We start from the raw sequence: 24560 nt of genomic DNA, 5'->3' as shown, positions 1-24560 counted from the left end.
ATTTTAGTAATTTTTGTTTATTCTATTCCTATTTATCATGCTCTTCCAGGATTCCCTCCACCTGCGTATGTTATACCTCCACCAGTTGCTTTTTCAATGAGCCCTGGTTACACGTTCTCAACTGGGGTATCTGTACCAGGACCTTTCCTCCAGTCTGCCACCCATCCCCAGACAGGTAATCAAGTCCAATCTGGGAAGCAGTCACACATTCCCTACAGTCAGCAGAGGCCATCGGGGCCAGGGGCTTTGAATCAAGGACCTCAACAGCAACAGGGTCAACAGCAACCACACACAGCACCACCACAACAGGGGCAGCCTCCAGCTCAGCTTCAGGTTCAGACTATGTTACAGCAACAGCAGTCTCCAACTAAACCAGTGCAGCAGCTTGGGAAAAGCCCCCCTTATCCTGGGATGCAGCAGGTAAAGCAAAGCTTTTTACATTTTACAATTAAAATGACAAAGGTGTCTTACAACCTGCAGTAATATAGGAAAGCCACGATGTACTTGTATGTCACCTTTCAAGAATAGTTTAACCCTTTGCGGTCCATTTATTCAGCGCCTGTCAGGTCCAATTTATTTTCACATGCGCTGTTTATTTTACACACGCTGTTTTAAAAGTTATTTTATTCATAGTATAACAGGTTTAAAAGGCACTGCATATCAACAGGACACTCAGTACTGCATCTCCAGCCCTGCCCCACTCCTTGTTTGCTGTATTTATCACATATCTCCTCTTAGTAGTGCATACTGATAAATCATCTCCTGATCACTCGTTTTATCACTAAACTCCTCCAATAATGCTATTTTTTGCCATTATTTTATTACTATAACATCTCAAAAAGCTTGGCAAATGTCTGTGATATTCTTTGAGCACTGGATGCCGAAGCAGCTATCTTGAAGGCACTGTGTATTGCTCAGTTCCGCCTAACTATATTATTATTATTTTTTTTTTTTTTTGGCTTCTCTCAGCCTCACTCGGCCATTGAAAGCTTTTCTCTGCTTTTTCCGGAGAAAAAACGACTCGAGACCTGTGCTTGATGTCTTTTTGATGTCGGACAGGAAAGGAAAACTTGTAATGTCGGACCTGGTCCGACATAGGGCCGCAAAGGGTTAACCCTATGCAGTGTATATGTTGAATGGATAGATAAATGGAAATGTTAACAAATCTGTTTCTCTGCAGTACATGCAAGCTGACCAGTCCAACCAGCTGTGGAATCAGCACCAGACACAGCCACCAATCCAAAAGATGCCATTACAGATGCCTGTAAAACAGTCCTTTTACATGCAGACTCAGGATCCACTAAAGCTGTTTGAGCAGTCTCTTCAAACCATACAAATGCAGCAGCAACAGCAGGTTAATATGGAGAAGAAACTCAGGCAGTTCCCTGTGGAACCCTTTCCCCAGAGCACTTCGGATGTTAAACCGCAGGATTTTTACTGGGATTCTCCGTACCGCATGACTGACAACAGGCAGATGATTGGACAGCAAGTAAACAATGATCGCTTGGTCAAGAGGCAACAGGGGGTCTTCCGCACAGACCAGGACAGTGTACCAAGGGTGCCATCCTTTGAGGTAACAAGCCACCTTTTATACTCTCTCCTTTACTTAATTGTCGTATTTATTTTAAGGTACAGAACTTTTTGTATAGTTTTATTTTTTTGTTTCAGTCGTCACATCGGGTGACTTTTTTTTTTAGAAGTTTAAATCATGCCTAATCTCTAATTATACAAGATACACCAGTGTGTGACCATAAACCTGTCCCCCTGCAGCACTCTATGACCTTATGTGCTTAGTTTAGACATGCTTCTGAGAACTCCAGAAGTCAACAGGATGTGATGACTGAAAAAAAGTTAAACAAAGTCTATAGAAACAAGAATACACACTGATATTTCATACCCATACCAAGTTGCTCTTTAACCCTTTTGCAGTCCATTTATTCAGTGCGTCTCAGGCGCGTCGGGTCCAATTTATTTTCACACGCGCAGTTTATTTTAGACACGCTGTTTAAAAGTATTCACAGTAAAACAGGTTTAAAAGGCACTGCATATCAACAGGACACTCAGTACTGCATCTCCAGCCCCGCCCCACCCCCCCTTCGCTGTATTTTTCACATACCTCTTCATAGCGCTGGATGCAGAAGCAGCTGTCTTGTTTGTTTATGTCCGTTTTATCTCTGGGGTGCCGGGGCTATGTGTTGCTCAGATCCGTCCCTTTTTTTTTCGGCTTCTCTCAGCTCTTATCGGTCTCACTCGGCCATTGAATGGTTCTCGGCTTTTTCCGGAGAAAAAATGACATGTGTTTTTTAAGTCTTTTTGATGATGTCGGACAGGGTCCGACATTGGACCTGAAAGGGAAAATTGTAATGTCGGACCTGGTCCGACATAGGACCGCAAAGGGTTAAGCTTATACAATAGATGGTTAATGAGGTGAGGTGTTTTTTTTTTTTTGTTGTTGTTTTATTCATCAAGGCAATATTATGTATTAGTTTGTGGTCCAGGGACTTGCATGTGTTTTTTTTTTTTTTTTTTTTGTATTTTTTTGTATCTTAGTGTAGTGTGAAGGCACCTATCAGAAAGGTACTGTTTTTTTCTTCTGAATAAAAGCTTGTTATATCTACCCTGTTCAACTCCTCCGGCCTTTCTACTTGTCTGATTTTACTTCTCTGTGTGTGTTCTTCTTCCTACTGTTCTATCACTCTCTCTTTGTAGGACTCCCCTCTTCTACCTCCTGATCTGTTAAAACGTTTAGCTGATTTTGAGGAGGAAGAGCTGGCCTTTACTAAACCACACGATTTTTACCAGGCCTTGGCCGGCCCTCTAGGCACTGCTTCTGGAAGAAACCTATTTGTATGTAGTCTTCTGCCGGTTTTATTCAGTCGCCTCTTTTTTATTTATTTATTTATTTATTTTTTTTGACATGAGTTAATATTCATATAATGCCTTCTGTCTTCATGTGTTCATTTTAGCAGCCTCCCCAGGATAAAATGTTGAGGGCAGTTTACAGTACTGAATAATAGTTCTGGCAATAGGCATTCTTTGCATTTTGTTGATGCCATTTTCAACTTCCATGTTTGTGTGTTTGTTACACAAGTTTGTATTAGAGTATTCTTAGAATTCATAACTCCAGGCTCATTGTTGTTTTTTTGTTGTATCATGTTTTTTCTTTTAGTAAAGCGATTTTTAAAATATATTTTGTCTTTTTAAAATGAATGGCAGCATAATTTGTACAGTTAATTTTTTTTTTGTATTTACTGTTTTTGTTTTTTGCTGCAGTAATTGTATACTTTCTCTATTGTAGTTGCCAAATCAGTTAAGGCTGGAAAGACCATCAGAGCTGATAGCACAGCCTTCATCACTTCTCTCCTTGTCTGGGTTTTCGATTCAGGTCAGTTAAAGAATGCTTACAGAAGTCTTTACGAGCAGTGAAAGCAACTGCCATGTGAACCAGTTTCATACTGGGAAGCATTAGGTGCTTGAAACTGGTGACATGAATTAAAAACTTGGTTATCATGAGTTAACTTCAGAAAGTTGCAAGTGTAATATATGAACTATGAATTTCTTATATAAAATGTAATGCATGCATACTTTATACACTTTTTGTTCATGTTATCTCCTGTAGGAGAACACCTATCAAAATAACAGCATTTTCAGTGAGGCCTATGGTAAGAACATGGCAACCAGCACAAAGCCGGTAACCTGTTCCCTGTCACACCAGGAGCCTTCGCTGTACTCCCTTTTTGAAGGAACTCCATGGTCTCCGTCCCTTCCTGCCAGCTCAGGTACTTTTGTGAAGAACCATGGGACAGTATGGAGTATTATGCTTACCATTCATTGCTAGTTATGTTTAACCTAAAGTCTAAATTTTAACCGAGTGGTGAAATCAGTATTAAGTTGGAGTTGTAACTTGACAAGTTGGGTACCTAAAATTCGTATTAAAAAAAAGAAATAATGCCCTGTTTTGGTTTGGTAAAGAAATTTATAGCAGAATTGTTGGCATCCTTAAGCTGTATTTAGCAGCAGACAATACTTTTTTTTTTTTTTTTCCTCTCTCTCAGCCTCAGTTGACATTAGATCCTGTTTATGCATCTGTTTAGACTCTAAGTAAGGAATCTTGTTGAAAAATACTGACCAGCAAAAGTAACACACCATTAATAGATACAGTTTACATGATATTTTATAATGTGAGCTGCTTCTTCAAAATCTAATTCCCAATAGTGCATAAATATTCCAGTTGATCAGACATGGGTAAAATAGTTTGTTTTTATCTGAATTGAGCCTATAACTGGAGCACACAAGAGTTGAATGTGTATGTTAGCATTTTTATTTGGCTGAATAAATAATGCCCCATCTGCCAAAGGGAGACATCCCTGACAATTTGGATATTCAGGTGGCATGAGTTCTCGTCAAGTTTCTACTACAATTGTACTCCACAATTTGTAGGGCTCCAACAACAGGAAGCACAGACCAGATGTGTAGATGACAGACCCAGAGCAAGCCATCCTAGAGTGGTTTCCCCTGTCCAGGACCAGCACATCCATCTGCATCCTCTGAGAGATCGGTTTAGAACAGCAGAACAAACGGCCCGAGAAACAACTGATCATCCGCACAGGCTCATCAGCAGTGATACAATATGCTGCAGAGGTAATATGCTGAAACCTCCTAGAAGAACAAGATTTGTTGCTGTGGGCCCAATAGCACAATCCGTGGACACCTCGTCAGAGTGCTCTTTTTATTGATGTGTTTCTGCTTCCACTTCCCAGACAGCAGATTCTGTGGTGGCTCATAATTGACATTTTTGGCAATACTATATGTTCTTACCTGTGTTCAACTGATTTTAAACCCCACTGAGCACAACTGGAAGGAGTTAGGAGAGAGACTTCAATGCTGCCAAAGACAACACCATGAGAAGTAGAATAACATTCCACAAACCTTGAGATTGATGGGTCAGTTTCATGAGACAGACTCAATACTGACTTAGATTTTGTGTTTGTTGAATTTAAGTGTACTACAGTGCACATATTTAAATTGTTGTTTTTAACATTTACAAATAGCAGTTACAGTTTACATTAATACCTCTTTTGTAATAGACATGAGTGAATTATCTGGTGTGCTACTTTTGCTGGTCAGGAAAGCCTAATGTTCTTTCAACTTGTGTAGGATCAAGATTTAATTGACTGTTCTGTTGTTCCCTTGAGCGGTATTGGGTTTTCCTAAAGCATGCATTGTTTAATTTTTCTGTTGTATTTTAGGTAGTTAAACTTATGTATTTAACTGTTTAAAAAGTCTATGGTTTAAGTATTTATGTAATCATTGCAAAACCATTATTCTGCTTGTGTTTTTTAATTTTACCAACAGATCACTCAACACCAGCAAGCCAGTCTCCTCACTCCTCCAACCCCAGCAGCTTGCCATCTTCCCCACCAACTCACAACCACAACTCCGTCCCTTTCTCTAACTTTGGACCCATAGGGACCCCTGACAGTAGGGATAGGAGGATGGCTGATCGTTGGAAAATGGAAAAGTCAGGTAGTGGAAAAGTTAACTTTAAACTGGTGTGCAAGGGATGGTTTGCCATAGTTAATTGCTTGATGAGGATTATTTCAGAAAGGCAGGCTAGTACTGGGAACTTGGACAAGAAAGCCAACAAAGCCATTTCCCAAAGAACAGTTGTTGGTTGGCAGACATGTTTGTACCAAAAGTGTGATCATATTAAATAAACTTTTCCAGGTTTCAGAAATTATTATAGTAAGTATTTTTGAGGAAAAATCAGTAAACACGTTTTATTGAATTTGGATGTGCTGAATTCAAATATGGTGTTTATGAAACTATTAGTAAATGCAAAAACAAAATGGCTGCCATTGTAAACTTTTTATGTTTCGAACTACAATACAAGGTACTCATCCCCATGTAGAAAGTCATGGGGATTGAGTACAGTCCATAGCTGGGGTAGTTAATAGGTGTACGAATCTGGACTGCCAGTATATTTTGACTGGACCTCCAAGTCATATGCCAATCTGTTTTGCTTGCATTCATGTTAGAAATGCTGTGAATTGGAGCTAACAGTTCTTAAGAGAGTGTGATATGTGAGGGTATAGAAGGTGTCATTGTGATAGTAAGTAGTAGATGCAAAGTAAGCACAGAATTAAACAAGGCCAATGTGCTTCGGGGTCCACTTTGTCCCACTGCTTACACTCTATACTAAATCTTGTGCAATGCAGAGGACCCTAGATTTTATGTATTTACATGCATACATACAGACATGCTCAAATTTGTTGGTACCCTTACAGCTCATTGAAATAATGCTTCATTCCTCCTGAAAAGTGATGAAATTAAAAGCTATTTTATCATGTATACTTGCATGCCTTTGGTATGTCATAGAATAAAGCAAAGAAGCTGTGAAAAGAGATGAATTATTGCTTATTCTACAAAGATATTCTAAAATGGCCTGGACACATTTGTTGGTACCCCTTAGAAAAGATAAAAAAATAATTGGATTATAGTGATATTTCAAACTAATTAGTTTCTTTAATTAGTATCACACAATCTCCAATCTTGTAATCAGTCATTCAGCCTATTTAAATGGAGAAAAGTAGTCACTGTGCTGTTTGGTATCATTGTGTGCACCACACTGAACATGGACCAGAGAAAGCAAAGGAGAGAGTTGTCTGAGGAGATCAGAAAGAAAATTAGACAAGCATGGTAAAGGTAAAGGCTACAAGACCATCTCCAAGCAGCTTGATGTTCCTGTGACAACAGTTGCAAATGTTATTAAGAAGTTTAAGGTCCATGGAACTGTAGCCAACCCCCCTGGGCGCGGCCGCAAGAGGAAAATCGACCCCAGATTGAACAGAAGGATAGTGCGAATGGTAGAAAAAGAACCAAGGATAACTGCCAAAGAGATACAAGCTGAACTCCAAGGTGAAAGTACGTCAGTTTCTGATCGCACCATCCGTCGCTTTTTGAGCAAAAGTGGGCTCCATGGAAGAAGACCCAGGAGGACTCCACTTTTGAAAGAAAAACATAAAAAAGCCAGACTGGAATTTGCTAAAATGCATATTGACAAGCCACAATCCTTCTGGGAGAATGTCCTTTGGACAGATGAGTCAAAACTGGAGCTTTTTGGCAAGTCACATCAGCTCTATGTTCACAGACGAAAAAATGAAGCTTTCAAAGAAAAGAACACCATACCTACAGTGAAACATGGAGGAGGCTCGGTTCTGTTTTGGGGCTGCTTTGCTGCGCCTGGCACAGGGTGCCTTGAATCTGTGCAGGGCACAATGAAATCTCAAGACTATCAAGGCATTCTGGAGCGAAACGTACTGCCCAGTGTCAGAAAGCTCTGTCTCAGTCGCAGGTCATGGGTCCTCCAACAGGATAATGACCCAAAACACACAGCTAAAAGCACCCAAGAATAGATAAGAACAAAACATTGGACTATTCTGAAGTGGCCTTCTATGAGTCCTGATCTGAATCCTATCGAACATCTATGGAAAGAGCTGAAACTTGCAGTCTGGAGAAGGCACCCATCAAACCTGAGACAGCTGGAGCAGTTTGCTCAGGAAGAGTGGGCCAAACTACCTGTTAACAGGTGCAGAAGTCTCATTGAGAGCTACAGAAAACGTTTGATTGCAGTGATTGCCACTAAAGGTTGTGCAACAAAATATTAGGTTAGCGGTCCCATCATTTTTGTCCATGCCATTTTAATTTGTTTTCTTATTTACAATATTATGTTGAATAAAAAAGCAAAGTCTGATTTCTATTAAATATGGAATAAACAATGGTGGATGCCAATTACTCTTGTCAGTTTCAAGTTATTTCAGAGAAAATTGTGCATTCTTCGTTTTTTGTGGAGGGGTACCAACAAATTTGAGCACGTCTGTACATGCATACAGCACCATAAGAAATGATATACCGTATGCACCTCAGCCTAACTACTGACTTAAACTGTTGAACAAGTATTCCCACACTCATACATGTAAAGAGGTGCAGGAATAAAACTAAAATTAAAAAAAGGATGTGCGGCTTGATAATGAAGAATGTAATGCAATGCTGCCTGAAGCTGGAATTCCAAGAGATTTCACAGAGGAAGTATAGATGGTACATTTAAGTAATTTTAAAATGAACGTTAATTAAGTTACACATTGCTATCTTAAACTTTGGTCTTGTAACAGTGCTGCTTGTTTTGGTTTTAGACATTTTGGAAGGAACTGTACAGCTGTACTCGGACTCCTTTGAATATCATGTCTAACCTTGAAAAACGTGATTTTGGTGGTTATTTTGAGATCATGTTTGTCAAAAACATTGGATTTGACACTTGGGTAACGTAACTATCAAGATTAGAAGACATTTATCAGGGTTCTCACCAGGAATTCACAGCGTGGTGGTGGGAAGAGCAGGGTGTTATCGTTTCTGTCTGACTGAGAAACCTGTTTTTACGAATTAAGAATGGCCTATGATTATGTGGATATAATTAGTGCTGTTTTTCTTCTTTCAAAAATAGCATCTAAACTTTTTTTTTTCTTTTTAATTCACGACTCGCTTTTCTTTTTTAATCGTAGCCTACTGCATAGTACTGTAGTAGTTTCTGCATGTGAGGTTGTTGTATTGTATTTGTAGTTAAAATAATATAGGCTACTTATTGATTACTAAAAAAGCTATACTAAACATACATCTCATATTTTAAATATTCTAATAAACTTTACTGTGATCATGTGATTGTGGAGTTTTGCATTTGTTGTCGTTCCGCTATATATGGTGGTTGCACCATTAAAAGATATAACTTACACTTGATCACACGTGTGCTTGCAAGAAAGTGGAAAACCTGTTTGTCACTGTTCCATAGTTAAGGAATATACAACATAAATGTTTTTTCCACTTATCACAAGTATTTTTAAAACCTACATACTATATGAAAATCTGTCTATGGGAAACAAGTCATACAAAAGGATTACTGTAAAATTGTGGAACTTTTGATTTTTTTTCTAAACACCTTGAAATAAGATTGAATATCTCAAAACTGTTTGGAATATATGTTACTGTTCTCCGTCTGAACAATTTATTTAACCCAGCTTGTTATTGTATAATAAACCCTGAGTTATACGGACGTTACAATGGCAAGCATTTTTGTTTTTGCATTTACTAGGTCAAAAACACAAAATACAGCTTGACAAATACCAGTTTGAATTTGGTCCAAACTGTGCAGAAAAATGTGTTTTACAACAGTTTCCTCAAATGCCACCTACACTTTAAATGAATAATTCTGAAAAATCAGACAAGTCTAAAATAAATATATGGTTAATTGAGCTTGTTTACAATATTTGGATTCTGTATTCTATTGTTTTCAGCCATGAGTGGATTTGGACTGGACTATTTGCCTGCTACATCTTCCTCTGCTTCGGAGAACAGCTGGCATCAGACTAGCACTCCCTGCAGCACCTGGGCGGCCCAGGAATCCCCCATGGAAGAATCCTCCACTGTCCTCCTGGACAGCCTGAAGGTAGGGGCAAAGACAGTTATGTGGACATTTACTTTAATATAACGACGTATTGGTTTTTCTTTTTTTTTTTTTTTCTTTGCCAAAAATTGTTTATGGGCAAATTTATATCCTTTTATTTTTTGTTTCTGACCAATGTCTCAAAGCATGTTCCCCACTCTTCTTGTTTCTGCTCCACCTGTTACTGTAGCCTAGGAGGTTACTGTAGAGTAGTCACACTGCTGAGAAGTTGAAAAACCAATGCTACTGTCCTATAGAGCAAGTGCTGAGGTAATTTCCCAGCCTACCTGCATTGCAGCCCATTGGCTAATACCTGGGAAAGGAAACAACAAAAAAATCAATAAATATATATTTTGAAAAGTGTGTCTTTTGCTTCTCAGTCGATCTGGTCAAGCTCGATGATGCATCCTGGACCTTCAGCACTGGAGCAGCTGCTGATGCAGCAGAAACAGAAGCAGCAGAGGGGGCATGGCACAATGAACCCACCACACTGAAAGGCAAGGATGGGCACAACTTGTGAATCCAAGCTCCACTGAATTAACGGCATGTTGGGTTAGCAGTAAATGACCCACACGGTCCCTCGATGCGGGTGGCAGCCCTCTCCTCTCTCTCTCTGTGTCTCTGTGACAAGAGGGCGTAAGTGCTCCACCAAGCTGCTGAGTGTGCACGAAGCTGCGACTGAGCAACCAAACAGATTTTTAAAGTAGAAATAAAAATCTGAACACTATCATGCTTCCTGACAACCTCCAGGGGAAGGACCACCATCAGTCTCACTCGGTTACCTAACACCACTCATCCACAGAGCCTCCTCTTATCCTCTCTACATTGTATGTCCAGAAGACTGTCAGGCTGTATAGAGAAGTGAAGAAGGTGGAAAAGGCACGCAGACTGGCTGGTTAAGTTAAAGATAGAGCTGTAAAGTCTTGATTTCTTTTAAAAACAAACTAACGAATGCTTTGCTCGTTAAGGTAAAATTGAATATTTTAACATCTTTATCATTACAGTAGGAGTACATTTTATTTCTACTGAACACAAATCTGCTTGTGATCGGAATGTAGACACAGCAGACCCATTCGATTCAATGTACTGTCTACTGAATGATGGGCACTGGGAGATGCTTTTGTAAATGTATTTAATTAAAAGGGGCATCTCTTTAGTCTTGAAAGAAAGGTATTGTGTAAACGAGCAGACGCCTCGCAAATCAAGCACCATTAGCTAAACTGATATAGATGGTAATGTTAATAGCTGCAGTAGAGATTGCAATTAGTCAATACTGTATTTTGTGATTTTGTTCTGTAGCAATCCAAAAACAAAAAAAAAATCCTGGGTAATGTGCGCTGCAGTTTACTGGTAAAGCAACCGTCTACTTACAGGGTTTTAAATGGGTGTTCCTCCTTTATTTCTCTCCCCTCCCTTGTTTGATTATAATATCTGAAATTTTACTGTTGCTTACCAGAGCTTGATTCTTTATTTAGTTCATGTTCTGCCTTCTTTTAATAGTCTGTAAACAGCTTTAGGTGTCTTTCTTTGTGACTGGCTCGTAGTTTTATATCCTGGTGAGCAGTGTCTTTAAATAAATAAAAGCAAATGGGTCCACCAAAGCTGCTAGTTCAATACAGGGCACAAAGCCAGGTCTGAGGATAAATAATGTGATTGACAGCAATGCAGCCGAGTGCTTGTTCATACTTGCAATTCCCCTAAAAAAAAAAAAAAAAAAAAAGACTGGGTTGGCACTGCAAAGCCGCAGCAGAATTGAAAAGACTTAAATGTGGACAGTTTCAATTAAATGTGGACATCCTCTAGTTTTCTCACAGGATCAGAACCTACGGGTCACAGATGTACAGGGTAAGAAAAGTATATATATATGGTTATTTCTTTACAATCTGGGCAGCAAAGGAGACATTTTTATTTGGTATTTAAAGGGTAAAAGAATGAATATCATGTGTACGAGGTGTCTACTTGCTGTGATCGTGCTTTTCTTGTTGCATTTCAAATTAAAAAAAATAAAGAAAAGAAAAGTTTGGGTGCTGGGACATATTGGGTCAGAAAAAAAAAACACCTTTTTGCCGTAATAAAGGTCCAACGTTTCCGCATAATCGCATTCTTTACAACTGGGTATTGTTTTAACATCGCCTTGTTTCCATTGGCCAAAAATCCTGAACTTTAAAAAAAAAAAAAAAAAAAAGTTTGGGTTTAAAATCATCCAGCAGTTGTGTATCTTGAACTGTTTGTATCTGGATCATTGAAAAACTAGGTTTTTTGGCAGTTACATGGAAACGAGGCATATTGCTGCAAATGCCTGACCGTGATCTTGGAAGTCTGGCTTCACTTGTTGTGGCTTGATAGTTCTAGGGTTACCGCTGTTCTGTGTCCACTATAAACTGATAATCCTCATTATTTAGTGAACATTTTGGACCTTCGAACACAATAACATATTGTAAGATAACATGCAGAAAACATTCTGCTTTTGGGCAGCTATAACATTCCAGTGTTCAAATTAAAGAGCATTACTTCCACCCTAAATAATAGAGCTTGGCACAGTATTAAACATTCTTTATACCAGCCACCCTGTCCCAGTCACCCAGTTGTGGTACAAGGAGAGAATCACTTCCTCTGCATGAGAATATGGTGTTTGGAATGTGTAGTGGTTTGTGTTTTTTTTTTTTTTTTTGTTTGTTTTTTTGGGGAAAGGAGCTTCCAACACTCCTGAGATGAGCCAAGGGGTTCCTTGTCAGAATCTGGTTTGTTAAAAGCTTTTGTGTTTTCTGTTTTTCTGTGCAAGACATTCTGCAGAAACTGCTGCAATCATCTATGCCTTTAATAAAGTAAACTATGTTCTCCCTAAAAGTCGAAGTGTGTGTTGATTTTTATATATATATATATATATATATATATATATATATATATATATATATATATATATATATATATATATATATATAATAGATTATAGATGGACAAAAACTGAAAACTCACTATTTTAATAATTGGCTGCAACATTTCAGCTTCAGCCTTAAAATAGGTAGAAATAGCTAGGTAGACTGTGTATATGTTCATGATAGATTTTCATCCTGGTCTTATACTAATTATACATTTAATTTGAACCCCACTTTGGGGTTATTGGATTTTGTAGCTTTTTTTATGTATTGATAGGCTAGTTTAGTAAAAATAGTCATGGAAAACCTGGCCCTTTTTCTGTGTGTACTCGCAAGGACAATATGGTTTTTCACTCATTCATTCTTGCAACATGGTATACGAGTAACAGTGGATCAAATACATGTATTTTTCAGAACAAAATGATTAACAATATGTATTTATTTCTCATACAGTATAGTAATAAACAAGTACATGGAGTGCACAAAGCATCAGCAAAGATAATACATTGATAATCACTGATTAGAGTACAATATTATAAGTTTCAATCTGTTTAATAGGATATGGAGAAAGATATCGCTTGCGGTGTACAGATGCAAAGGAACAGTCCTTGGGGTGGGGGGTTGGGGTCTTGAGCAGTTTCAGATTATTCTGTCTTCATTAATGTATTCTTCAACAAAAGCAGCTGGGAAGATACCCACGTTTCCTTTACATTGTCCTTCGAACCATTCTTCATTTACTGTTGGGAAATATACATTGGAAAATCTGTCAGTTTTTATTTTATTAGATGCAATGTTAATTTTTAGCTCGGCAAGATTTTAAACCTTTAATGGTTTGTAGTTGATGAGTTTTATTACACTAGTAAAACACTCCCTTTTTTGTGATTCAGACCTGTCCTTAAAATCATTGACATTTTAGAAGTAATAAAATATATACTAAACTTGCATTTACTGTTTTGGTTTGATCCATGAAGGATCTTATTTTATCGATTTTTTTTTAATACAATTAAGAAAAGATAAAATGGCCTGAAGCCATACCTTTTGACAGGAGAGTAATAATATCCCCTGTTTGGAACTCCAGATCCTCTGGCTGTGTGGCCTTATAGCAATGAAGGGCAACTAATTGGGTGAGATCTTCTTTTGGCAAATTTTCTTTGTTCTGCAAATTACAAATATTAATAATGCTGTAGATATAGAAGATGGTGATCTATTTCAACACAATACAGGAACTGCTGGAAAATATTTTACAATTTACCCATTGGTATGCTTTCACTATCAAGTGATACATTCTTATTCCTAAGTATTACTTTACCTTTAAAAAAAAATAAAAAAATAAAAAAAAAAGCAGAACTGTTCCTTTATATTATGATGCCCTTAAATTCATGAGAAAGTAACTGTTTCTGCTTCTTCAGGGCCATTTTTTTTGTACTTGCCTCTGTTAACTCACACCAAAGGGTAAAATGTCCCTTTTTTGCTTGGCTCCATGCAATCTCCATTTCTGAATCATCCAGACACACTTTTTCACTGCTGCTATTTTTCTTGTATCTGTTTTAAGAAAAAGAAAAAAAAAAAGCTCTGTTATACAGAATTACAACTATTGCTGTGTTTGGGTTAGTGTTAAATAACAGGACTACTGGTAAAATAAATAAATAAAAAAAGCAGTTTGCTATATTATAATTAACTACATTTAAACGTACCTATTTAAGTAAAATTACATGATACCAAATAGCAGCTCCTACCTCAGGATTATTCCTCTGGGGTGATGTTGCAGTTTCTTGCAGACCTGTTCTAAGAGGTCGCTGTATGAGAGTCCTGGCTTCACTTGAATAGTCACTGTATATGTGAAATGCACTTTAATAATGCAGGTTTTTAATTCCTCCTGTTCTCCCTCCTGCACAAGAAAAGTATAATAGTTTCTGTATGGATTGGAACATCATCCCAAAGGTTTAAAATGAAAATGTAATTGGTATTTCTATTGACCCCAAGCCTGTGCATAACTGCTTAAAATCTCAATTACCCAAAAAAAAATTAAGGTTTAAGTGCAGACTGGATTTAAACGAATTCTTGTATGAGTATACCTTGGCGCTTGATTCTTCAGTGTCCTTTGCATTTAGCATTGAGGTGTCTAAAACTAAATGAAAACCAATAAGTATTTATTCACATATGTGCAAACCTAGTTGCACTGTCATGTCAGTTTTCAAATAGGTAAACATGCAATACATATGATTTGATTATGATAAATACTGCAGATTACCTGCCGGTCTTTCTGGCGGTTCATCTTTTAGTGGCTTTGGGAGATCTTCACTCTGATTAGTTTCCTACACAACACAGGGGAAACTCAACTTATTTTAGTTTCATAGTTGAACTTGATTTTTGATTCTGGCAGCCTTGTTAGAACTGATTCTACATAATTACCTGAACCAATGAGGGATACAAATCGAAAATTAATCGGAGCAATTTAAAAAGAAAATGTATGGATAATATATTTTGTCAGCCTTTGAAACGTTGAAATATGTGAACCAACTGAAACAACACTTTACCTGTCCTTTCTTTGAACTTAGTGTAAGTTCCACAGGCTCCAAGTAATTGTAGGGAACCAGTCCTTTCTAAGGAGGGAATAGGACAGACACAATAAAGCACATTTGCGCTGTACAAACCTCTAAATAACTGTTTTTATGAGTTCACATTTTTGTATTGGGGGTGCCTACCTTCCCGTTGAAGATCACGGTAGCCCAGTTGTCAGCCCCTTTCTGCAGCACAAAGACAATGTTTCCTGGCAGCAGTGACAGCTCATTTGCTGTTTCAGAGAAGAACTCGTAACATACGCGATGGGGCTCCCCTTCCAGCGCCCTATAGAGCACAGCAGCAGATCGAAGCCATAAGTTTGCAGCATTTATTTATTTATATTTTGCACATTGAGCTGAATAATCTTGGATGTCGTTGTTTAGATTTACTTTTTACAGGTTTATTTTAAATAAAATTTATAAAAGATTGATCCACTAGGGGGCAGTGTAGCCTCCCTTATTTGATTGTTTCCCCGTGACTCACATTAAAGTTTAACTACATAAAATACAACACGGGATAACTTACTGTAATAATGGATCAATTTGTGTCGGTTGTAAAGCGGATATGAGCTGACCTTACTCATACAGTGTTCACATGGCGATCCAGATTGGTTTGAAGAACACAATGGTAAACTATCCACTACCTCCCCTGGTCAGGGGTGCTCCCCAGATCCCCTGAGCTGCTGTTTAATTACCTTCGTATTTCTGGTGTTTTGGGTCTGGGAGGGGCTGATTGAACCTGTTTGTCAGAAAACAAAATGCTAATTAGCATGAGTACTGCACTTGTTTAGATTTTGAGTAATAAGGAACATTGACACTGCAAACAAGCACATTTCAGATATATTTATTTTAGACAAGAAGTACAAATAAACTATATGGACCTTTTATGTTAGTTAATCCTTGTTCCAGTGTAGTCATTGAAATTGGAATCTGTCTTACTAATGTCTTTCTGAAGCCTGTGCAACATATCCACATAGAAACAGTTTCCACTATGACTAAAGCTCTGATCAAGCAGTGTGAACTGGCTCAAAGTTGAGAAGTTTATAGTGTGCTAGATGCCTGTGATTTAAAGTAGGATCAAACTATACACAAAACAGCTTACTTGTGGTTGAAGAGGTGCAAATCCTGAGAATGCATCTTGATGGATGACTGAAGCAAGTACCTAGGAGTAGAAAATGCAATATGAAGTTTTGTTGTTGTTTTCAGTGTGGTCAAGCAAGACAATACTAGATCCTTTTGTGTGGGAAGGGGGAGGTTCTGCCCCCTGTGATTTCCCAGATTTACCTGCAGCAGTCACTGGTTCTGGAAATCGAAATCATAAGTTAACTATCAGTCCTGAAGTTTCGCTATAGATCAGATAACCCATCCTTATCGAGAAAAGCTGATTGAATATCATTTCACTACAAGAAATAATGCTGGATCAGACAAAATGAAAAGCAACAAATAAAATAAAATAAACATCTTCCCCCATCATAAGGGACAGGGGAATTTGCAGTCAAGTCCCTCACCTTGGCCTTGCCCAGGTAGTCCTTCTTCTCCAGCTGAGCCACGTGGTGTTTGTTTGGTCTGAACAGCTCACCCATGGGCAGTTCCACCAGATCAAACAGCTTATGTTTCTAAAGAGAACAAGAGGAAGTTACAGAAACAAGTAAAGCCTGATTTATTTCATCTTTCTGCTAGTGTGTTCGGCACATTGTTTGGTACACCCGACTGAATGTATTTAGCATACTGACTTGAATGTTCCAGAATCAACCAAGCGGGAATGCCTACCAAAATGGATCCCAGTGCCCGATCAATGTGGCTGTGCTTGGCCTCAATCTTCAGGTTTAATGCCTTCAGCAGGTTCTCCTCAGCCTTCTCCCATTCATTCAGCTGTGCATGAGCCAGAGCCACATTGTGCAGGACCTGGGTGGAAGACCAGAATGAACATTTTTATTACTTGCTGGAGAACATAGCTATTTAGGGTTTTTTTTTTTAAGGCAAAAGTTGTAGTCAGAATTAGTGAATACTGTAAATATTAAAAAAGACAAGTAAGGCATAGGTGACTTGCCTTGTGACTACATTTCTTGTTTATTTGAAGTGTAATGGATTGAGGTATACAAACTGCTATTGTGGAAGGCCATGTATTTACTTCAGCAGTCTGAGAGCAGCAGAAGAAAAATCATTAAAGTGGTGCACTAACAATATGCTCAGTTTAAAAGTCTTTACGTAAGCTCCTGAAGATCATATTTGTTTTGCCTCTTTGTATTTTGGTTTAATCATTTAAAACACAGTAGTTTTTTTTTTTCTTCTATTTTTAGGAGGCAGATCACGGTGTCTGGAAAAAGCTGATTAATAAATGAGTTATCAGCTGAGTGGTTAGTCAGTTTTAGCTGCTGGATTTACTTGTGTCCCCACAACCGTTTCATTTAATGATAATGATTTAAACCAGATATATTTAATAAGATAAAGTCATGTTATTTCTATGATTTCCTTTGGTCTAACTCCTTAACCCATGCTTTATGTTAACCAGTAATATCTTTGTTGTACATCTTCATCCTCCATGAAGGCTATACTCTTTACAGACTAAAAACATTTTCATGAGCTAATGTAATACTAATGCATGTTCTTGCACCTCGACATTTTAATTTGGAAAGATGTTTCATTTATCTTTAGACATACCTCACAGGCATACAGTTTGTACCACAGACCAAGCAATTTGTAGTCTATCAGCTGGTTCCCCCGAAGTTCATGGAAGGTTTTTTGAAAATCCCTTAGTGCTTCCTTGTATCTGTGGCAGACACAAATAATAAACCTTGTCATGAAAGCGACAGGGAATGTACTGCCAATGTTATGCTAATGAAATGGAAACAAACCACTACTGTACTTTACAAATCACCCGCAAACTGTCTCTTAGAAAGTGGGTCAAGTACAGAACAAGCAGAGGAGCATTCGACAGATACACTTAAGAGGTTATCAGGGTAAAATTCATTATGTAAAAAAATAAAAACATAACTTCCGTTTGAAATTCTTTTGGAGTAAACCAAGTCGTGTATGTATTTAACTGAAATACAAATCTGACTGACTTACTTTTGTTTTTTGTAAAAAGTTATGCCCCTCTGGAAAAAGGCAACAGCTAAATGTTCGTCCTTGCATATGCTGTTGTCAAAGGCCTGTGAAAAATGGAAAGCGGTAGTGATTGAGAGAAAACAAAGCCTTGACACCTGTCCGCAGTGATGAAAACAGTGCCGTGCCTCTGTGCAAGACACTTTCACATCAAGAGGCCATTTTCTAGGACGGTGGGTAATAGAAATGAGTCAGTAAAAACTGGTAAGAAGCTCAGAATTTAATAAATTACACCATGAGAAAAGAAAACTCTAATACTGTGTTCAGAAATGCAGCATGACATTGAAATTAAGCTAGTTTTGCAAAAACATTCACGGTAACTGCCTTTAACTGCTTATCTTTGTGTAACCTTCCCTCATTCATGCAAGCATACCATTTCAACCATAAATGCATGCATAAGTTTAGAAAGAGCATGTGTTAATTTGTTTTTTTTTTCAATGTACTGAGAGAGTTACGGGCCATTATACCTGTCTTGTAGTAAAATTTTAAAGGAACAAAGTAAAGTAGTTTGTCTACTTGCCTTAGTTTCTTAAAAGTTTTACTTTAGAATTGTACGTTCACTTCCCTTTTTATAATGACTTGCATTTGTTTTTGTGTTACTCCACTGAAACATAAAAAAACTCTTTCACTTTACACTGAGGTAAGTAACAGTTTCTGGTTATGATTAATATGCTTACATGGTTTTGGTGAATAATTCACAGATGAGGGGATGGGACTATATTACTTAACAACCATTTCAACATCAACGATTAACAAAAACAACTACATTTACCTGTGGTTCATTTAAAAATATATATCATTGATACTTCCCCTTTAAACACAACAAAGCTTCCCCTGTGCACCTTGGGTACTCGTATAGTATGCTGAAGTGATTCCAAAACTACACTGGATCCAAACCTGTTACTTTCTGAACTCAGCTGTGACTACTGTTTACCCTGCACTTCAACAACAAATAAAATACTCACCTTTTCAGTTGCGTTTAGGTCTCCAGTTATCAAGCAAAGGCAGCCGATGTTAAAGTAAATTTTGGAGTTGGGCTCCTGTATCTCACAAAAAATTTGGAAGGCTGCGGGCCAGTCCTTCTTGTCTGCAGCAACCACTCCTTCATCCCATTGCCTGATGGTCTCTACCAGCGACATGGTTCTGAATCTAGGCTGGGAATGTGGTCTGCTTCAGGACAGCTTGCTATTAGTAGACTGACACGGTGAATGACAACCTCCTCAGTCATCCTGTTACTACATTTACAGGACCTGTGAGGCAAGGGTTTCAGGAAATGTCCTAATGCTCACGTTTTTCATACAGGAAAGCCATAAAAGATCAGCTGAGACTAACTGTTTGAACTGTCTGGTGGAAATGTTCCATTACGATTAATTATGACCATCACAGTATAATGCAAATGTGATGTTCTTAGAATGATCTGAAGTAGGTGAAACGTTTCTTCAGTATTCTCTTGCCTTACTCTTACTATTACTATTGCACTTTTTCATTTTTCAATGCCTTTGCATAGCCTTCACTTCTTATCAATTGTTATCAAGAATCGATACTATCTTGTTTGTTTGTGTGTGGGAATGTAAGGTTGGCAGGGATGGGGCTAAATCCATCCCTGTCAGCAATCACAGGTGTGGCCGTTCCCCAATAATGTAATTGGTGCTAATTGGGGAGTGGCCACATGTATAAAAGGTGAGTGCTCGGCCTTTGCTTTGGCCCTCATGCCATGTTTATTTGTTTTTTGTTTAATAAAGTGCACAACAGCGCTTCACTGCAGTTCTCTAATTCCTGCAGGTAACATCTTGAGGAAAAAACATAATTATTTTTATATAATGCCATATATCTATGGCATTCCATCCCAAAGGCTCTTTACAATAAGAATAACTGGTGTTTTAATGAACTTTAGAAGATAAAGGAATCCATAAAAATGTTACATTTCTGAACATACTGTTTTCATAAAGTCAATCAGCCCCAAGAGAAGAAAAGCAGTATGAGGCTGTGGCAGTTATTGTGCTGTAACCCTGAATAGCCACTGTGTCAGATGTATGACTAGTTTTTCCATCAGTTGCCAAGAGGAGGTAACTCTGCTTTGAGAGTTACCATGGAAGCAGAGTGACAACAGAAGTGTGTAGAGAAAATCAACTGAATCCGAGGAAGCATTGCAGGAGAAGAAGAAAAGAAATCAAGGTAAACACAGATCTCTTGGGAAGTCATGATAACATTCTGTAAGATCAGACCATAAATATCTTCAATTGCCACTATTTTGTTATGTATTGGTATGTGTGTTGTCGTTAAGCAGGCCATTTTAACCCAGATACATTAGAATGCTTGTCTCCAGGAAATCTCATTCTGGTCAGGAAACAGTCCCATTAAAATTACAACAGTTGTTCTTGGCAATATCATAGTACTCACCACTAAAATAAAAGAATTGTTATATGACTTTGTAAGTGTTGATATTATTATTATTATTATTATTATTATTATTATTTATTTAAATTATTTTTTTTACTTTTGCCACATTCCTGACAAATGTCGTCTTTTTTTTAAATTGGTGATAAGCTATTTAAAATGTGATAATTGGAATTTTTGGTTCCACTTTTTATAAACCCTGGTTAAAATCTTTTTTTTTATTTTTATTGTAAATCTAATGACTAATGTGAGTGAATGTGCCTGATTTCTATTGTGTATTTCTGTTTTTACCTCTAGATTATGGACACGGTGACAGTGTTCGGTGCTGATGCGGAGGAAGGACACAGTGTTGCAGTTGCTCTGCTTCAGGATGGTACTTTCAGGGTGCGAGTGGTGGTTCAGGACCTTAGCAGCCCTTTGGCACAGCGTTTACAGGTGTCCGGGGCCGAGACAGTGGGTGTGGACTTCAACAACTCAACAAGCATTCAGGGAGCTTTAAAGGGAGCAGCCAAATGCTTTGCTGTGACGAGTACTGATTTCACAGCCGCAGATCCCTTACAGGTACCTTGTCCTTAGAAGAATTCTATTCACTATCACGTGCAAGTGCTATCATAATTTTTTTCTAACTAAAACCCTTTAAAACATCATACTTTGTTCTACACCATATTATAAGGATCCACCATGTTCTACTTGGCTTGATCAAGAGGATTTATCAAGGAATCTTTTGTTTGTTTGTTTGCAGTGCGAGATTCAACAAGGGTATGGAATTGCTGATGCTTGTAAACAGAACAACATAAATCACCTGGTGTTCCGGGGAAGCCACCATGTGCACAGGAGGTATGGTCTGCCAGCAAGACACATGGATGCCAAGGCCTGCATTAACGACTACATGAACGAAATCGCACTGCCCAAGACTGAGCTCATCACTCCCTTCTATTACGAGCACTTCCTGACTTCCTTCAAACCAGTACAGGCTGGGCTTGACTGCTACAAGATAGGTAAGATGAGACAGACATCTAGGCCTAGTGTGTATTTGTTTTTTTTTTCTTTAAAATTAGGAAAACAGCTTTGCAGCTTTCAAAATGCAAGGAAGCAGGCTCCAGTATTGTATGCTGCTTAAAGTCTTCTCATCATGATACTGACCCATTACAGCTAAGGTTGTGAAGTCTTTATATTAACAGTTCCTCTTTTATTAAATAATCTCTCTACTCCAACATAATCTTCTCCAGTATATTAAAGTGGTCCTGAACAGGCTGTAGGGTTTAAAACACAATGCATTACTTTCTCTAGTTTTCTGCTTTGTTGTACGTATTCCTGCAATATCCTTTTCCACATAATTGTGATTGTTTTGATATTTTTATTAACATATCCCTGGTCATAAATCAGTTTTGACCAGTTATTATCAGGTCTTCCTGTCAAAGTCTTTATTGAATGTTAGTTATATATTTAAGAATATGTTTGTGTCTATAAGGTTGCAAAAATGTAATACACACATATTTATTTTTTGAATTCTGAATTCACTGCTAAAATCCAAGCTGTTCAATCAGAAACATTTGATTGGTCCGGTCTCCTCTCCCAAAGATCAAGACTTTGATTGGTTCACCTGTCCTACCTACTCACTCAAGCACAGGTTCACAGTGGGGCAGGAACAGGTTTATGAATATGCATGACTGACTGAACAGGTTGGATTGAAGCTGCCAATGTTATGAATTCAGAAGACATTTTGACAGAGAGTCCCGATGCATAACTGATGTGAAATGAAACTAGGGATGATTGTGTTAATAAAAATATCAAAACAATCACAATTATGTTGCAAATACATAAAAAGCAGAAATCTAGAGAAAGTAACTAATTGTGTTTTAAACCCTACAGCCTGTTCAGTAACACTTTTAAGATGTGTTTTATATGTTGGCTGTAGTATACATTATTTGACCCTAAAACTCAAACTAGAACATTTCTTAGTGTGCTCATCTTTTGGAAGGAGTGTCCAGTTTGTTAACATTGTGTTTGGTTGGTAGCTATTCCTATGGGAGAAACGGCCATGGACAGTATAAGCATCAAGCAAGTTGGTCCCATTGTGACAGCCATACTTAAACATCCCCACAACTGGATCAGAAAGAGCTGCCTGCTGTCAGCTGACAAGATGAGGATTGATGAGTATGCAGCAATCCTAACAAAGCACCTGCACCCCAAACAGTTTAAGGATTCAAGGGTAAGACATGGAAACAATAATACATAAATAAAGTGTTGTTTACAAGACATGTTTCTAAATCCTTCCTTAAATATTCAAAAAAATCTGTGTTCACATAGAGTTGGGATGAGTCTTCCCCAGATTCATAATAAATTAAACACAACAATAACACAAATAAATTATTAATGTATCTAAAAACGTACAGTTTATAACGCAGTAGCTGGGAGCCATAGTAAAGAGACCGTGCTGTTTGTGTTCCACCTTACAACAAGAATACTAGTGTTAGTGTAATGACATTATGGGGCAAATGGGAGCCATGACCGTACCGCCTATAACCTGTTCTGCAGTATAACGGGCCGTCTTATAAAGGGGGAGCACTGTATTATTAAATTGATATCAAAATAGGTTTGATAATGCTGAATTTCAATGTTATGCTTTTTTACCCAGTTTTTTTTTTTTTTTTTTATGGTTCCAGATTTCTGTAAGAACATTTGTGGAGGATTATAAAGGCCCCGGAGCCCAGGATTTTGGCAACATGTTTGAATTCTGGAAAAAAGGTGCCCAGAAAACGAACGCTGCAATTACTTCCTCTCTGTGTCCCGAGATACAGAGGTTCTCTGAGTGGGTCTCGGCAAACAGGGAGTTTATCATTAGCACACTTGAAAAGGAGTCTTCATAACTGTCTTACAAAATATATACATTTACATTTGTGTGTGTTATCTAGCATTCTTTAGTGTTGTATCTGTTTTATCATTATTTACCATGCTTAGTAACTTATTCCAGCAAAAATCTCCCTTTTCACCCACTGGGTCTGTGTCTAAAAGCTGAAGTGAGGTAGTTTGAAAAATTGCCACTAGGGGCATGCATCTGTAATGTCTGTTTCCATTTTGCTAATCTTGGCTGGAGTACAGTACAGTACATTGGCTCCTGTGAGGTTAGGGAGGTAAACCAGCCGGAAAATTCCCCTTATCACACTACAGGGACCACTAGTGGTCGGGTGGAGAAGACTTCCCAGTCTGGGACTCATCTCCAGGGCTCAGTAGCTTGGTAATATCTGTTGCTGAGATTGAAAAGAGGTGACTGTGGGAATGTGTGATACACAATCTGTCATTTAAGTAATCACTTCAATAAACATTATCTTGCTCTGTGTGTTCTCTTGTTCTATTCTACATCCACAACATAGAGAGAGATCCTTGATTCAGAAGGTCATTAATGTACTGTATTCATATTCTCCATTGAGACCAGGTAAATACAGATGTGCTCTCCTGGTCTATAGAAATAGGAACTGAATTCACTCTCTTCTGCTTTCAACAAGGTTTAGAAACAACTCTTAAATGAACATGCACATTCGTTTCAAACATTGCTGGAGTACTGCATGCAAGACTAAATAATACAATTGGAGTAGGAAGCACTATTTTAACTTTGATGTCTCCTTTACAAACTAATGATTTTGATTATGCATGAAACAATGTACAGTACTTCTTGTAGAAAGGGTGCTGATTAATATAGAACTATAGTGACAGAAACAGAAGGGCCAACATGTGTGTGTGTGTTTATTTTTGTTGAATACTGTACACAATATAATAATAATAATTTATTTCTTAGCAGACGCCCTTATCCAGGGCGACTTACAAGATATCACATTATTTTTACATACAATTACCCATTTATACAGTTGGGTTTTTACTGGAGCAATCTAGGTAAAGTACCTTGCTCAAGGGTACAGCAGCAGTGTCCCCACCGGGGATTGAACCCATGACCCTCCGGTCAAGAGTCCAGAGCCCTAACCACTACTCCACACTGCTGTCCTAGAATTTATTAAATGTCATATATTTTTGATGAATAATGTCAGACCATAAAAGTGAATACATAACCTACCAAATATTTAAATATTAACGCATCATTTATTTTAACCAGTACAAGTGAAAACAGTTATT

At 37.9% G+C, this 24560-nt stretch overlaps 3 protein-coding genes across 11 annotated transcripts in view; 2 read left to right on the top strand and 1 right to left on the bottom strand.

Annotated features, from left to right (window-relative positions):
• The window catches only part of LOC117406028 (nonsense-mediated mRNA decay factor SMG7-like), a 29184-nt gene extending 16844 nt beyond the window's left edge, over nt 1–12340 (top strand). For 4 of the 9 annotated variants that reach the window (XM_059031753.1, XM_034009720.3, XM_034009711.3 and 1 more), the window contains 9 exons: nt 50–420; nt 1181–1573; nt 2710–2847; nt 3299–3385; nt 3620–3779; nt 4441–4641; nt 5356–5526; nt 9345–9496; nt 9874–12340. In XM_059031753.1, the coding sequence (XP_058887736.1) occupies nt 50–420; nt 1181–1573; nt 2710–2847; nt 3299–3385; nt 3620–3779; nt 4441–4641; nt 5356–5526; nt 9345–9496; nt 9874–9987 (1787 nt within the window). In that variant the 3' untranslated portion in view covers nt 9988–12340. The remainder of the gene's footprint in view (nt 1–49; nt 421–1180; nt 1574–2709; nt 2848–3298; nt 3386–3619; nt 3780–4440; nt 4642–5355; nt 5527–9344; nt 9497–9873) is intronic. The other 5 variants (XM_034009757.3, XM_034009738.3, XM_034009764.3 and 2 more) reach the window with 3 other exon arrangements.
• Nucleotides 12341–12824: 484 nt separating this feature from the next.
• On the bottom strand, nt 12825–19248 carry LOC117413241 (neutrophil cytosol factor 2-like). Its single transcript, XM_034022120.3, has 15 exons — nt 19001–19248; nt 18000–18082; nt 17592–17700; nt 16701–16835; nt 16439–16546; nt 16033–16092; nt 15626–15669; nt 15075–15216; nt 14907–14972; nt 14621–14684; nt 14445–14497; nt 14106–14257; nt 13800–13911; nt 13405–13525; nt 12825–13106 (listed from the first exon to the last, which is right to left on the bottom strand). The coding sequence occupies exons 1-15, from the start codon at nt 19172–19174 to the stop codon at nt 13009–13011; spliced, it is 1521 nt and encodes a 506-aa protein (XP_033878011.3). The 5' UTR covers nt 19175–19248; the 3' UTR covers nt 12825–13008.
• A 483-nt stretch (nt 19249–19731) lies between these two features.
• LOC117413898 (nmrA-like family domain-containing protein 1) lies at nt 19732–23481 on the top strand. Its single transcript, XM_034023347.3, has 5 exons — nt 19732–20210; nt 20730–20993; nt 21175–21430; nt 22451–22644; nt 23099–23481. The coding sequence occupies exons 2-5, from the start codon at nt 20733–20735 to the stop codon at nt 23300–23302; spliced, it is 915 nt and encodes a 304-aa protein (XP_033879238.1). The 5' UTR covers nt 19732–20210; nt 20730–20732; the 3' UTR covers nt 23303–23481.
• Nucleotides 23482–24560: the final 1079 nt, after the last annotated feature.

This window comes from Acipenser ruthenus, chromosome 10, assembly GCF_902713425.1.
Source record: "Acipenser ruthenus chromosome 10, fAciRut3.2 maternal haplotype, whole genome shotgun sequence".
NCBI lineage: Eukaryota > Metazoa > Chordata > Actinopteri > Acipenseriformes > Acipenseridae > Acipenser > Acipenser ruthenus.
Note: the sequence above shows the minus strand (reverse complement) of the source record. Positions and strands in the feature narration are given on the sequence as shown.

Coding starts and splice junctions, on each gene's coding strand:
- LOC117413241 (XM_034022120.3), bottom strand. CDS start 19,174: ATGTCGCTGGTAGAGACCATCAGGCAATGGGATGAAGGAGTGGTTGCT. Junction 15,670..16,032: donor TTGCACCTCTTCAACCACAA/GTAAGCTGTTTT, acceptor TCTGACAAACAG/GTTCAATCAGCCCCTCCCAG. Junction 13,912..14,105: donor CCCAGAGGAATAATCCTGAG/GTAGGAGCTGCT, acceptor TTCTTAAAACAG/ATACAAGAAAAATAGCAGCA.
- LOC117413898 (XM_034023347.3), top strand. CDS start 20,733: ATGGACACGGTGACAGTGTTCGGTGCTGATGCGGAGGAAGGACACAGT. Junction 20,994..21,174: donor CAGCCGCAGATCCCTTACAG/GTACCTTGTCCT, acceptor GTTTGTTTGCAG/TGCGAGATTCAACAAGGGTA. Junction 22,645..23,098: donor AACAGTTTAAGGATTCAAGG/GTAAGACATGGA, acceptor TTATGGTTCCAG/ATTTCTGTAAGAACATTTGT.